The 13,723-nt window shown below is 36.9% G+C and overlaps 1 protein-coding gene across 3 annotated transcripts in view; it reads left to right on the forward strand.

The window, feature by feature from the left end:
* The window catches only part of LRP1B (LDL receptor related protein 1B), a 1,911,091-nt gene that overhangs the window by 880,658 nt on the left and 1,016,710 nt on the right, over window positions 1–13,723 (forward strand). For all 3 annotated transcript variants that reach the window (XM_017523186.2, XM_037736613.1, XM_037736614.1), the window contains exon 5: window positions 5,787–5,915. In XM_017523186.2, the coding sequence (XP_017378675.1) occupies window positions 5,787–5,915 (129 nt within the window). The remainder of the gene's footprint in view (window positions 1–5,786; window positions 5,916–13,723) is intronic.

The raw sequence follows: 13,723 nt of genomic DNA on the forward strand, positions 1-13,723 counted from the left end.
ATTTTTTTCTATTGCCAAAAGTATTTCCTTCAAATGAGCCATCCATGACTGCTGGCTATTACATGACTCTGAAGAAATCTGAGTTTGTGCATGCCATACAAATGCATAGTTTCACAATTTAAATGGCTCTTCTGCTACTCAGCAATCTTTTTGCTTTCTCATAATAAACTCTTTATAGTTTGAATATTCCCAGAAGCCAACCCCGAAACAAGGATTCACATGGCTGTTTTCCATTATTTGCCATTGCAGATTTTTCTTTTTCTTTCTTTTCTTTTTTCTTTTTTTTTCTGGTGGTGAGGGTGAGAGGATACAGGAAGAGAAAGGTAATCCTCCATAGTTGGAGCAATTAAGCCAGCTACAACAAAGGGCGACTGAAGCTTAACTGTGTGGCAAAACTTCCTAGCATGAGAGACAAGGGAACTCAGGCATGTATTCACCAATTTCTGAGGAGCACATTTGTTTGTTTATTTTTGTGCTGGAAGTGGTATTATCTCTCCTGGAACCTTGACCTGCCTTTAGTCCTGGCAGAGCTTTTGGTGGGAGAGGAAGAAGGGTTTGGAAGTACCCTCAGGCATAGATAAAGATCCCTATGACTGTAGAATCACACTGAAAGATCTGAGGGATATGAGGAGACAGTATCTGTTATAATGCACTTGACCATTCCTTTCAATTCCTTCTTTATTCTCTCAAAATACGTTTCCTTAATCTATTCTCTTTGGTCGTAGTCATTGGCTCTTTATATTCTGGGTGCCATCTTGTATTAATTCTGCAACCTACTCTCTCTCTACTCACTGTTGACTTGTGTATCCACCCATGCTGCTTTTGCTGTCATTTCAGAAGAAGAGCTTTACTTCTTTTAGTCTTTTTTTTTTCATACATATTAAAAACCCCACTCACCCAAACTTTTGTCTTAACTTGGTCTATCAATTTCTACTTATCGTGTATCTTTAAACACTACATTTGCACTAACATTGTAGTCAATAAATATTCTCACATTTCTTCTATACTAAAAAAAAAAAAAAACCAAAACCAAAAACACAACAAATATCCTTTCTATATCCTATCTCTTCCTATAGCCATCATTCCTATATCTTCCTCCTTTATTATCAAAAAACTTTAACAATCAGCTACATTTACATTAACAATTACATTATTTTCACTTCATTCCTCCATTTACTGCTATCTAGATTCTCATTCTATAATTTTCGTAAAGCAACTTTAAATATCTCTTTTCCTTTAAGATTTAGTTTAAACCCTCACTTTTATTTTCTAAGTATTCTTAGAGGCTTCTCAGCATATCTGCAGGTTTCCACGCTTCTATATTTCTTATAATCCTGATTCAAACTCCACCTTCTTATTTATGTATCATTTTGAGATTATATATGGATATTCTCCATTCCATACTCATCCACTCAGAAGTAAAACTCAGTTCTTTTCTTAGAGTTTCCACAATTATAAATTCCATGCAAACAAGACAATTTGTATATGAAGTAAGATTAACTGAAGACTTAGTAGGAAAAGGTTTTATATCACAACAAACAAATAATTTCAAATGTAATTTTTGATATTCCTATATTGAAACACTTCTGTTACCCCTTCACTGGGGATTTTTTAACATGCCAGTTGAGGTTTCTTTTTTCTTATATCACTTCTGACACCAAATTGGGTGGGATTTTTCCACATAAATTACCTAATTATCTAATACCAACTGGGTGTGCAGTTCAATTCAACTCAATTATGATATTATCCAGAGGTAGTGTAGATCCCATGGGTTAAGGGCCTAGTCCTGCAAGACTCAGGTACCAGTCACAAGTTCCAGGGCTCACCTATACCATTGAGCAAGTGGCTATAAATTTGAGCATTCCCACAGCCCTCTCCTCAGATGCATTCATTCACTACAACAACTCAGAGAACTCAAAAAGTAATGTCAACAAAAGCCCAGATAGACAAATGGGATCGAATTAAACTAAAGGGCTTCTGCACAGCAAAAGAAATTATCATTAGAGTGAACTGGCAACCAACAGAATGGGAAAAAAATGTTGCTATCAACCCATCTGACAAAGGGCTAATATCCAGAATCTACAAAGAACTTTAAAAAAGAAAAAAAACAACCCCATCAAAAAGTGGGTGAAGGATATGAACAGACACTTCTTAAAAGAAGACATTTGTGCAGCCAACAAACATACAAAAAAAATCTCATCATCACTGGTCATTAAAGAAAAACAAATTAAAACCACATTCTCATGCCAGTTATAATGGTGATCATTAAAAAATCAGGAGACAACAGATGCCAGAGAGGATGTGGAGAAAGAAATAGGAATGCTTTTACACTGTTGGTAGGAGTGTAAATTAGTTCAACCATTGTGGAAGACAGTGTGTTGATTCCTCAAGGATCCAGAAATAGAAATACCATTTGACCCAGCAATCCCATTACTGGGTATATACCCAAGGGATTATAAATTATTCTGTTATAAAGACACATGCACATGTATGATTATTGTGGCACTGTTCATAATAGCAAATACTTGGAACCAACCCAAATGCCCATCAATGATAGACTAGATAAAGAAAATGTGGCACATGTACACCATGGAACACTATGCAGCCATAAAAAAGGATGAGTTCATGTCCTTTGCAGGGACATGGATAAAGCTGGAAACCATCATTCTCAGCAAACTGACACAAGAACAGAAAATCAAACACCGCATATTCACACTCATAAGTGGGTGTTGAAGAATGTGAACACATGGACACAGGAAAGGGTGCATCACACACCAGGGCCTGTCAGGGGGTAGGGGGCTAGGAGAGGGTTAGCAGGGAATAGGGGAACAGGGAGTAGGATAACATTAGGAGAAATACCTAATGTAGACGATGGGGTGATACATGCTGTAAACCATCATGGCACGTGTATATCTATGTAAAAAACCTGCACATTCTGCACATGTACCCCAGAACTTAAGGTATAATTTAAAAAAGAAAAAATATTTTCCTTATGTTTTTAGTTTATTATAAAGAATGCAAAAGCCAAATGGAAGTGATGCATAGGGCAAGGAATGGGTAAGAAAAAGGGGGAAGCTTGTATGCGCTGTCTAGGCGCCTCATCCCCCCAGGGCTCCAATGTCTTCACCAAAATGGAAGCTCTCCAAGCCTCATTGTCCATGAGTTTTTTAGCCCAACCCCCAGTTCCCTTTCTTCTCCTCGGAGGTCAGGAGGTGGCACTGAAAGTTTCCACACTCTAATCCACTGTTTGGTATTTTGATGACCAGCAGCCCCCAGTCTGAGGCTCCCAGGGGGCCCTACCATGAGTCACCTCATTAGCATAGACTTAGGTGCATTCTAGAGGAACTCATTATGAATAACAAAAGACACTCTTATTACTCAACAAATTCCAAGAGTTTTAGAGCTCTGTGCCAAGCACTTTGAACAAAGGCCAAATACACATTTTTATTATGTCGCCTTATTTTAACCCCCTTAATACCACAGCTTCAATCCATCCTATTACCTTTTGCTCTCCTCTTCCCTTTTCTGGTTTCCTTCTCACCCCCTTTCTCCAAAATTAATTACAGGAGTCCCAAACTATCTTTTGTCTTCATTCACCAGTTGTGAGGACCAAACTCTGTTAATAAGTCTAAGTTTGTATTTCTTATCTTATTTAAGGACTCAGTGAAAACAAGTTCCAGTTAAGATCAGCCTTCCATTTGTGACTATGTGCCCTTGTTTTCCTACATTACGCCAACATCACTACAAAAATGTCCCAATTATTGAATCCAAATGGCAATTGTAATCTTGATCTTATTGGATTTAGGCTGGAGTGCAGTGGTACAATCTTGGCTCACTGCAACATCCACCTTCGAGGTTCAAGTGATTCTCATTCCTCAGATGCCTGAGTAGCTAGAACAACAGGTGTACACCACCATGCCTGACAAATTTTTGTATTTTTAGTAGAGAAAGGGCTTTGCCATGTTAGCCGTGCTGGTCTCGAACTTCTGGCCTCAAGTGATATGCCCTCCTGGGCCTACCAAAGTGCTGGGAATACAGGCATGAGCCACTGCGTCCAGCCCTGATTCCTCTTTCATGACTGTTCTTTCCACACTGGTATCCTATAGTATTTTGCAGTAGCCAAGTTTTTCTCATTTCCCTTTCCTCTGCGAGACATAGCTGTCTCCTATTTTTAAAATCTATAATCTATATGCTAGTGACTTCCAAATACTCCAGGACAGATCTCACCCTATATTACCAGTTCCATTCTCAACTGCTCATTGTTAACGCATTTACTCAAGGCTGCCCTATAGACATCTCAAATTTAACACAGCCAAATCAAACTCATGATCTCCTCCCATGATAGAGCCATTCAAATCTACATCTCTTATATTCTCTATTTCAAAATTGGATCAATTTTCACATCTGTCACATCCAATCAGTTTTCAAATGTTATCTATTCTACTTCTTACACATTTGAGTCCATTCCCTCTTCATTTCCACTGCCACCGACTTATTTCAAAATATAACTTCAAAAGACAATTTATTGGATACAATTAGCACATACCTAATTTTCCAGGATCCCTTCTCCACACTTACCAAAACCTTTATTTCATGAGTTCATTTAGTTTTGAAATGCAAAGCTGATCATACAGCTTATCTAATTAAAACTTTCCCAATGCCAATGTGTAAGGTACAATCTTTTAGTTGAGCATGTAGATACCTTCATTATCTGGCTCCCAATTTACTTTTCCAGTTTCATCTCTTCTACCACTTCCCTACCTATACCCTTGCTTCACTTGACCCCTTATGCTTCTTCTTTGAACCCCCCATGATACCATCCTGATGCCTTTCACATGCCCTTTTGATGAACTGAAATGTCTCTTTCCACTTAGTCTGAGGAAACCCAGATCAGGCTTCACACTGTTTACCATGAAGTCTTCATTTAACGTTCCCCTTCTAATCCTAAGCAGTTTTACTTCCCTGTTTCTACCATAACTAGAGTATGCCCCTATTATAAGGAAATGTTTACTATCATAATTATATTTCTGCAGACTTGTCTTACTCAGGGGTAGGGACCATATTTTATTGATTTTGTCTTCCAAAAAGATTAGTACAGTTGTTGGTATATAAAACAGACTGAATATGCATTTGTCTAATTAATTACTGACAAGGATGCCTTTTTATTTGTTTGGTGAGTTAGGAATCATTGAGTATCTGTTGTTCATAAAGATTTGAACTGGATACGAGAGGAAGGAAGTATATAGAGAAAATAGAGTGAAGGAATAGAAGAAGGGACTACAGATATTAAAATAAAATTTAATTAAGATAAAGTCTTTATTTTCAGTAGGTGCTCAACCGTTTCCTCTCTTAAGTAGTGAGTGTGATTTGTATAATATGGGTCAGACCTCTTATTTAATCTGTTGATTGAAAATCACATTACTAGTATTAATCTTTGTTGCAATAGTGAAAAGTCAGTGTCATAAACACTGGAACTATTCAATAAATACTAATTGGAGTATATTTTGTACCTTTGCAAAAATATCCAAGGACTTCTAGCCTGCCTATCACAAATGCAAAGAAACCTTCTTTTAAAATATATGATTTGATCCTGTTTGGTGTTTTGTCTCTGTAAATGTTAAGGCAACAAAAGGTTTAATTTTAGTTAGTATGGTTTTGAAAAGACTTACTGGAATTGGCTTTTCCTTAATAGTCTATGTCCAAAGTTCAAAAATAATATTTTCTTCAAGGAGAAAAGAAAATGCCCAGATACAGCTGCTTAGAAATGATGCCAATTTTCCTTTTAGATCAAGATGAATGTGCTGTTTATGGTACATGCAGCCAGACCTGCACAAATACACATGGATCTTACACTTGCAGTTGTGTGGAAGGCTACCTAATGCAACCAGACAACAGGTCTTGCAAGGCTAAAATTGGTAAGTTACGACTTTTTTGTTTTGTCTTTCCAGAATTATTTGTTTTCTTTTTACAGTTCTTTTTCATTAGAGATGTGGTACAGCAGAAACATGGACATTGAAGAGGGAGATTTTCCCTCATTTTAATGCGCTTCCCTATAGTGAGGAAGCCAGAACAATTCTTTCAGTTGTCATTAATCATTATAAAACTCCTTTCATTACTCCTTCCAAAAAGGAACTTTTCTTTCTTTCTTATTTTTTTTTTTTTTTTTTTTTTTNGAGATGGAGTGCTCTGTTGCCCAGGCTGGAGTGCAATGGCATGATCTTAGCTCATTTCAACCTCTGCCTCCCAGGTTCTAGTAATCCTCCTAGTTCAGCTTCCCAAGTAGCTAGGAATACAAGCATGCACCATCACACCTGGCTTATTTCTGCATTTTTAGTAGATGCATGGTCTCGGCATGTTGTTGAGACTGGTCTTGAACTCCTGGCCTCAGGCTGTTCACCCACCGCAGCCTCCCAAAGATCTGGGATTACAGGCATGAGCTACCATGCCAAGCCTATTACAGGAAGTTTCTAATTAGCAAAAATTTGTTCAAAAGATGTGGATTAATTGATTTGAAGTACCTATCTCTCTCCTGGTCTGCTACAATAGATTCTAGTTAGGAATCTAAAAATTACCTCCTGCTTTACCTCCAAAATTAATTTTTTACATAATAAAGTGATCTGCTACTAAAAAATAAACCAGATCATATTATTCTCTTGCTACAAATCTCCCAATAACTTTCACTCACCTTGAAAATAAAATCTAAACTCTTCACAGGACCTCTAAGGGCCTGATGTCCTGACACCATTTCCCTTTCCAATATCAGATCTCCCACTGCTCTTGTTTCATCATCAATGCCAGCACACTTGTATTCTTGTCCTTCTTCAACTGTGTTTCTTTTGTATCTGCCTGTAATGCTTTGTCCTGTGAGATTCACATTAATGTATCCTTCTTATCATTTGAGTCGCAGCTAAAATGTCAATATTCAGAGTGATCTTCTCAATCCATTCTATTTAATGTTATCCACCCTCTCCATCATGGTGTTATTTTCCATTGCTATTTATGCATACTTGCTCTATCACTATATAATTTCCCAGTTTTATTTTCCTTATAGCATTACCATTTGAAATTAGTTCATGTATATGTTTATCACGTGATTACTCCAGAATAAGCATTATAACAGTACAGAACTTGTTGAATCTGTTTACTGTTATTTACTCAGTACTGATCATTGCCTAGAACATATAAGTACTCCATAAATATTTGCAGAAAAAAAGGGAGGAAGGAAGGAAAGAGGGCAAGTTGGAAAAAAGGGAAAGGAAAGGGAGAATAAACTTGTTTCGCTAACTAAAATTACTAAAATGAGTGTTTCACTCTTAAACATTTAAATTTCATCTTTCAAAACTGCCTTTTACTACTAATCTGCAAACAAAGCCTGGAGTTTCCGCAGTTTCAGCCTACTCAGTAAGCGAACACTCAGTAAATGTTCACATTGATTGGCTAATGAAATAGCTTTGAGATACACCAGTCACAATCCTATAATGCTAATAATTTTGTGGACTGAATTAGCTTGGGAATAATATAAGGAAATACTATACAGAATATTCCATCTGGGTTCTGCTAACTTCTTCCAAGTGTAGTTTCATATCAGACATTTTCAAATTATGATGTATTGATGAATTAGTGGGCACCCTCCCCCTCCCTTGTTAGCAGTTGGTAAATTAAGCATGAAATTTCTTTTCTGAAACCACATGGGGCAAAACATTAGATTAGCTCTGCAATCTGCAGTTGTTTCTCTTTACACATAACCTCATGTTATAATTTCAATGATTTCCCAGAGATAGTATAGTTTCTACAAAACATATGTATCTACAAAATATCAACTACAACAAAACACTCTTTTATTTCTTAGTTTATTCTTTGAATGACTGACTTGATTTATGAAGCCCTATTTGAGGGCAATCCTCGAGAAAAATTAGGTCAGGTTATGTTTCCCTTTTTGCCATCACCCAGAGTTCTGATTTAAAATATTGATGAATGAAAGAAGTAAAAAGCTTGCTATTTGCTGTTTCTATTGATCCACACAATATTGCTACACAAGGAGAGTGTAATGTAATAAACCCTATAAAGGAAGTACTTCCTCTTTTTCTACATAGGTGGGTTATCTTACAGTAATAGGATAAAACCAGAAAAGGATGGAACATTATAATGTCCTATTACGTCAAGGAAATTTGATGACTCTAGAATTGATAATGGAATATATAAATCTCTTCACCTCTAGGTCTTTAGCTTGATGACAGTATGTACCTACAAAATTTGAAAAATACGTGGTTACCATGGGAATGTTGCTGTGCTTTATAGTTTAAGGAAAATGAGTTGCTAGCATGAGCATAAGTCTATAACAAAGACTGGTGAGTTCTAAAGGTCATGTGGATATTTGAACCAATGTATTTATACAATTTAAGGGAAAAACTGTCTGTTTGGCTTTGGCTTTCTCATATTTATAGCAAGTGAGCCAGAGGATACTTTTGGCTTCAGTTGTATGTAATTCCCGTTAATGTAATCAGGTTAAAAATTTTCTGGCAGTTTTTGTATATAGGAATGTGGCTATATCTGGCAAGTGCTGGAAAAAAAGTTATAAATTAAGCCAGGTTCATCTTAAGGCTTTGCCTTTCCTTCTTTCAGTAGCCTGGCTGCTGAGATTGGCCCCTCTTTTCTCTCCTTTTTTTACAATTCTACCCTACTGGACTCCAGAACCTAACTTTCCCTTCAAGACAAGCCAGAGTCCCAGGGCTCTCAGTGGCTGGGTTGTGTGGAAAGCAAGGGAAGGTCAGAATGGCCTGGCCCAAGACAATGGATATGTGGAAAAGATCTCCAGGCTTTAGAAAGAAAGAATACCATAAAAATATCAAGCCAAAGTGATGCAATGAGAAGCTAGAACTAGACCCAAGAAGACGATTCTGCAAAGACAGTACAAGATGATAGATGAATAAAAAGTTACTGAGAAATAGCCCTTTATGTGAAGGCAGAAAGAGGCAACATTAACTGCCCAGGAAGCTGCTTCTAAAGGTGCTGAACTAGTCCAGCGTAGATCAGTTATCATGGTCTCTTCCCAACTATTCACCCCAAAGCTTGCCAGCGGGGTCTTATTTTCAAGACATTAGATAGTAATTAGGTAAATTAATCTAAGTTAATTGATTATTCCTCCTTTGTAATATAATACCTGAACCCAAGTAAAATTCATAAGCCTTAAGAGCATCTTTAAGAAATAACTGTATTGAGGGGAGGAGATTTTAGACACTACAGCAGATGGGAGAAGAGATTAATGTTAAGCAGGAGGCCTTTTCATTTCTATTAATTCATGTAATGCAGACAAATTTTCTCCTTTCTACACTTAGTAAGATTGACTCTGACTGATGAAATACGGAATAAATTGTTTCAGAGTTGCAAGGACCTTCAGAGGTAATCTAGTAGAATTTAACACTTGATACTATATGTTTTTTTATCTTCAAAAAAGTAATTTCTAAAAGAAAAGTTTGAAACATATTTTTTAAAGTAATTTTAACTTAAATATGCGTAGTTGAATAGTTTTATATAGGAGACATACAAGACTATACATTTTATGAGAGAGCATTTATTACTTTGTCCATATATTAAAAGCTAGTCATTAATGCTTATTTATTTATTTATTTATTTATTCATTTTCTTTAAGAAATGTAGCCTAACTCTGTTGCTGAGGCTTGAGTACAGTGGCATGATCATAGCAGCCTCGAACTTCTGGGCTGAAGCCATTTTCCCACCTAAACCATTAAGTAGCTGAGACTACAGGCACAAACCACCATGCCCAGCTAATTTTTATATTTTTGTACACAGGATCTCTCTACGTTGCCCAGGCTGGTCTTGAACATCTGGCCTCAAACAATCCTCCTGATGTGCCCTCCCCATGCGTTGAGATTACAGGTGTGAGCCACCACACCCACACAAAAGCTAGTCATTTTTCTAATTGAATGTTAGGACTTGTCATGTGAAAGAAACAAAAGTAAAAAATAACCATGTATAGGTACCCAGTAAAAATTTCTGCAAATATATATATATATATATATATATATATATCTTATTACATGTTAGGTTCTGAGGTACATGTGTAGAACATGCAGGCTTGTTGCATAGGTACATAATGGCAATGTGATTTGCTGTCTCCATCCCCCTGTCACCTATATCTGGCATTTCTACCCATGTTATCCCTTCCCAACTACCTACCCATCACTCTCCCTCCCCTAGTCCCCCACAACAGACCCCAGTTTGTGATGCTTCCCTCCCTGTGTCCAGGTATTCTCATTGTTCAACACACACCTATGAGTGAGACCATGTGGTGTTTGATTTTCTGTTCTTGTGTAGGTTTGCTGAGAATGATGTTTCCAGATTCATCCATGTCCCTACAAAGCACACAAACTCATTTTTTGTGGCTGCATACTATTCCATGGTGTATATGTGTCACATTTTCCTTGTCCAGTCTATCCTTGATGGGCATTTGGGTTGGTTCCAGATCTTTGCTTTTGTAAACAGTGCTCCAATGAACATTTGTGTGCATGTGTCCTTATAGTAGAATGATTTATAATCCTTTGGATATATACCCAGTAATGGGATTGCTGGGTCAAATGGAATTTCTATTTCTAGGTCCTTGAGGAAGCCCCACACTGTCTTCCACAATGGTTGAATTAATTTACACTCCCACCAACAGTGTAAAAGTGTTTCTGTTTCTCCACATTCTCTCCAGCATCTGTTGTCTCCAGATTTTTTAATGATTGCCATTCTAACCGGCATAAGGTGGTATCTCAATGTGGTTTTGATTTAACCAATGATGATGAGCATTTTTTCATATGTTTGTTGGCCTCATTTATGTCTTCTTTTGAAAAGTGTCTGTTCATGTGCTTCACCCACTTTTGAATGTTTTTTTTGTTTTGTTTTGTTTTGTTTTCTCTTGTAAATCTCCTTCAGTTCTTTGTAGATTCTGGATATTAGCCCTTTGTCAGATGGGTAGATTGCAAAATACTTTCCTATTCTGTTGGTTGCCAGTTCACTCTAATGATTTTTTTAAATTTATTTTATTTATTTATTTTTTTTTGCTGTACAGAAGCTCTGGAGTTTAATTAGATCCCTTTTGTCTATTTTGGCTTTTGTTGCCAATGCTTTTGGTGTTTTAGCCATGAAATCCTTGCCTATGCCTATGTCCTGAATGGTTTTGCCAAGGTTTTCTTCTGGGTTTTTATGGTGTTAGGACTTATGTTTAGATCTTTAATCCATCTGGAGTTAATTTTAGTGTAAGATGTCAGAAAGGGGTCCAGTTTCTGCTTTCTGCATATGGCTAGCCAGTTTTCCCAACACCATTTATTAAACAGGGAATCCTTTCCCCATTGCTTGTTTTTGTCATATTTGTCAAAGATCAGATGGTTGTAGATGTGTGGCATTTCCTCCAAGGCCTCTGTTCTGTTCCATTGGTCTGTATCTCCGTTTTGGTACCAGTACCATGCTGTTTTGATTACTGTTGTCTTTTAGTATAGATTGAAGTCAGGTAGCATGATGCCTCCAGCTTTGTTCTTTTTGCTTAGGATTGTCTTGGCTATGCGGGTTGTCTTTTGGTTCCATATGAAACTTAAGGTGGTTTTTTCCAGTTCTGTGAAGAGGATCATAGGTAGCTTGATGGGGATAGCAGTGAATCTATAAATTACTTTGGGCAGTATGGCCAGTTTTACAATATTGATTCTTTCTAACCATGAGAATGGAATGTTTTTCCATCTGTTTGTGTTCTCTCTTATTTCCTTGAGCAGTGGTTTGTAGTTCTCCTTGAAGAGGTCCTTTATGTCCTTTGTTAGTTGTATTCCTAGGTATTTATTGTCTTTGTAGCAATTGTGAATGGCAGTTCATTCTTGATTTGGCTCTCTTTAAGTCTGTTATTGGTGTATAGGAATGCTTGTGATTTGTGCACATTGATTTTGTATGCTGAGACTTTCCTGAAGTTGTTTATCAGTTTAAGGAGAGTTTGGGCTGGGATGAAAGGGTCTTCTAAATATGCAATCATGTCATCTGCAAATAGAGACAATTTCACTTCCTCCTTTCGTGATTAAATACTCTTTATTTCTTTTTCTGGCACCGGCTAGAACTTCCAATATTATATTGAATAGGAGTAGTGAGAGAGGGCATCCTTCTCTAGTACCAGATTTCAAAGGGAATGCTTCCAGATTTTGCTCATTCAGTATGATATTGGCTGTGGGTTTGTAATAAATAGATTTTATGATTTTGAGATATGTTCCATTGATACCTATTTAATGAATCCAAGGTGGAAAACTTCAGGATATTATCCAGGAGAATTTTCCCAACTGGCAAGGCAGGCTAACATTCAAGTCCAGGAAATACAGAGAACACCACAAAGATATTCCTAAAGAAGAGCATCCCTGAGGCACATAATCATCAGATTCACCAGGGTTGAAATGAAGGAAAAAATTCTAAGGGCAGCCAGAGAGAAAGGTAACCACAAAGGGAAGCCCAACAGAGTCACAGCAGATCTCTCGGCAGAACTCCTACAGGCCAGAAGGGAGTGGGGGCCAATATTCAACACCCTTAAAGAAAATAACTTTCAAGGTAGAATTTCATATCCAGCCAAGCTAAGCTTCATAAGCGAAGGAGAAATAAAATCCTTTACAAACAAGCAATTGCTGAGAGATATATTTTTGAGAATAGAGTTGTTGTAATGACTTGTCAAATCTGAAAATAAAAACATTTTTTAAATTTGACTTTCTTTTAATTAATTCATATTGATTTGATATAAAAATACATATTAAATGTAAAACCTTGGGGCTAAAGCAGGCTCAGGTAGAACCTGTAACAGTAAAAGTAACAGCAAATGGTGGTTAACTTATGAACAATTGGCAATTTTACTCCTAATAAATGCAGTCTCACTGGACTGTATTTCTCAGTGTCCTAACCACTCACTAAAGGCAGGCACTTACCTACCCCATCTTACGAATTCTGCTGAACCTCTAGGGCTCTACTGATTGCACTGAAGCAACAGTAAAATAAAGAACACTAATTTTATGATCATCATGATACAGCCAGTGCATTGAATTCCCTGCCTCCCAGAAGAAGATTTTAAATTCATGTTTAAAATTTTCTCTAGATGATAAATTGTCCCTAGAGTCTTAAAGTAAGAGCCATAGGAAGTTATATTTGATTATTTTTTCTTTCTCTTTTTCTATTTAAGAATCATAGCAGATAAAACAGGAAATGATATGAAAACATTCCCTCCCTAGCACTGTCTAGAAACATGCTTCCTTTGATTATACAGAGACTACGATTCCTATTCTAACAAGTAAGAGTTTCATTGCCTCAATAGTCTTTTGTTTGTTTGTTTTCCCTAAATCAATGAACTGCAAATATAAGCTGTAACAGAATCCTGAAGTTTTTTTTTTAATAGGCTGCCTTCTCTCACTGCTCCAATTGCTCCATGGCAAAGAGGTACCCTCTCTATCTGCAGTCACACTGTACTGAATAAGCCTCTGTACTACAGAAATTCTAGAGCTTCCCAGCGGCATTTGGAACCCTGCACACGTAGCCTGGCCATTAAAATATTTCTCTATTTTATGGAGTATTTTTACTCCACATCTTTTCTGGCTGATCACTCAGTTAGAAATCACATTTCATGCCACGATAGGGCAAGGATTTCTGATGGAATTTTCATTATCCAAATGATACAACACCGTTTTTTTTTTTTTTTTTTTTTTTTTTTTTT

This window comes from Cebus imitator, unplaced genomic scaffold (genome assembly GCF_001604975.1).
Source record: "Cebus imitator isolate Cc_AM_T3 unplaced genomic scaffold, Cebus_imitator-1.0 Scaffold27, whole genome shotgun sequence".
NCBI classification, from domain to species: domain Eukaryota; kingdom Metazoa; phylum Chordata; class Mammalia; order Primates; family Cebidae; genus Cebus; species Cebus imitator.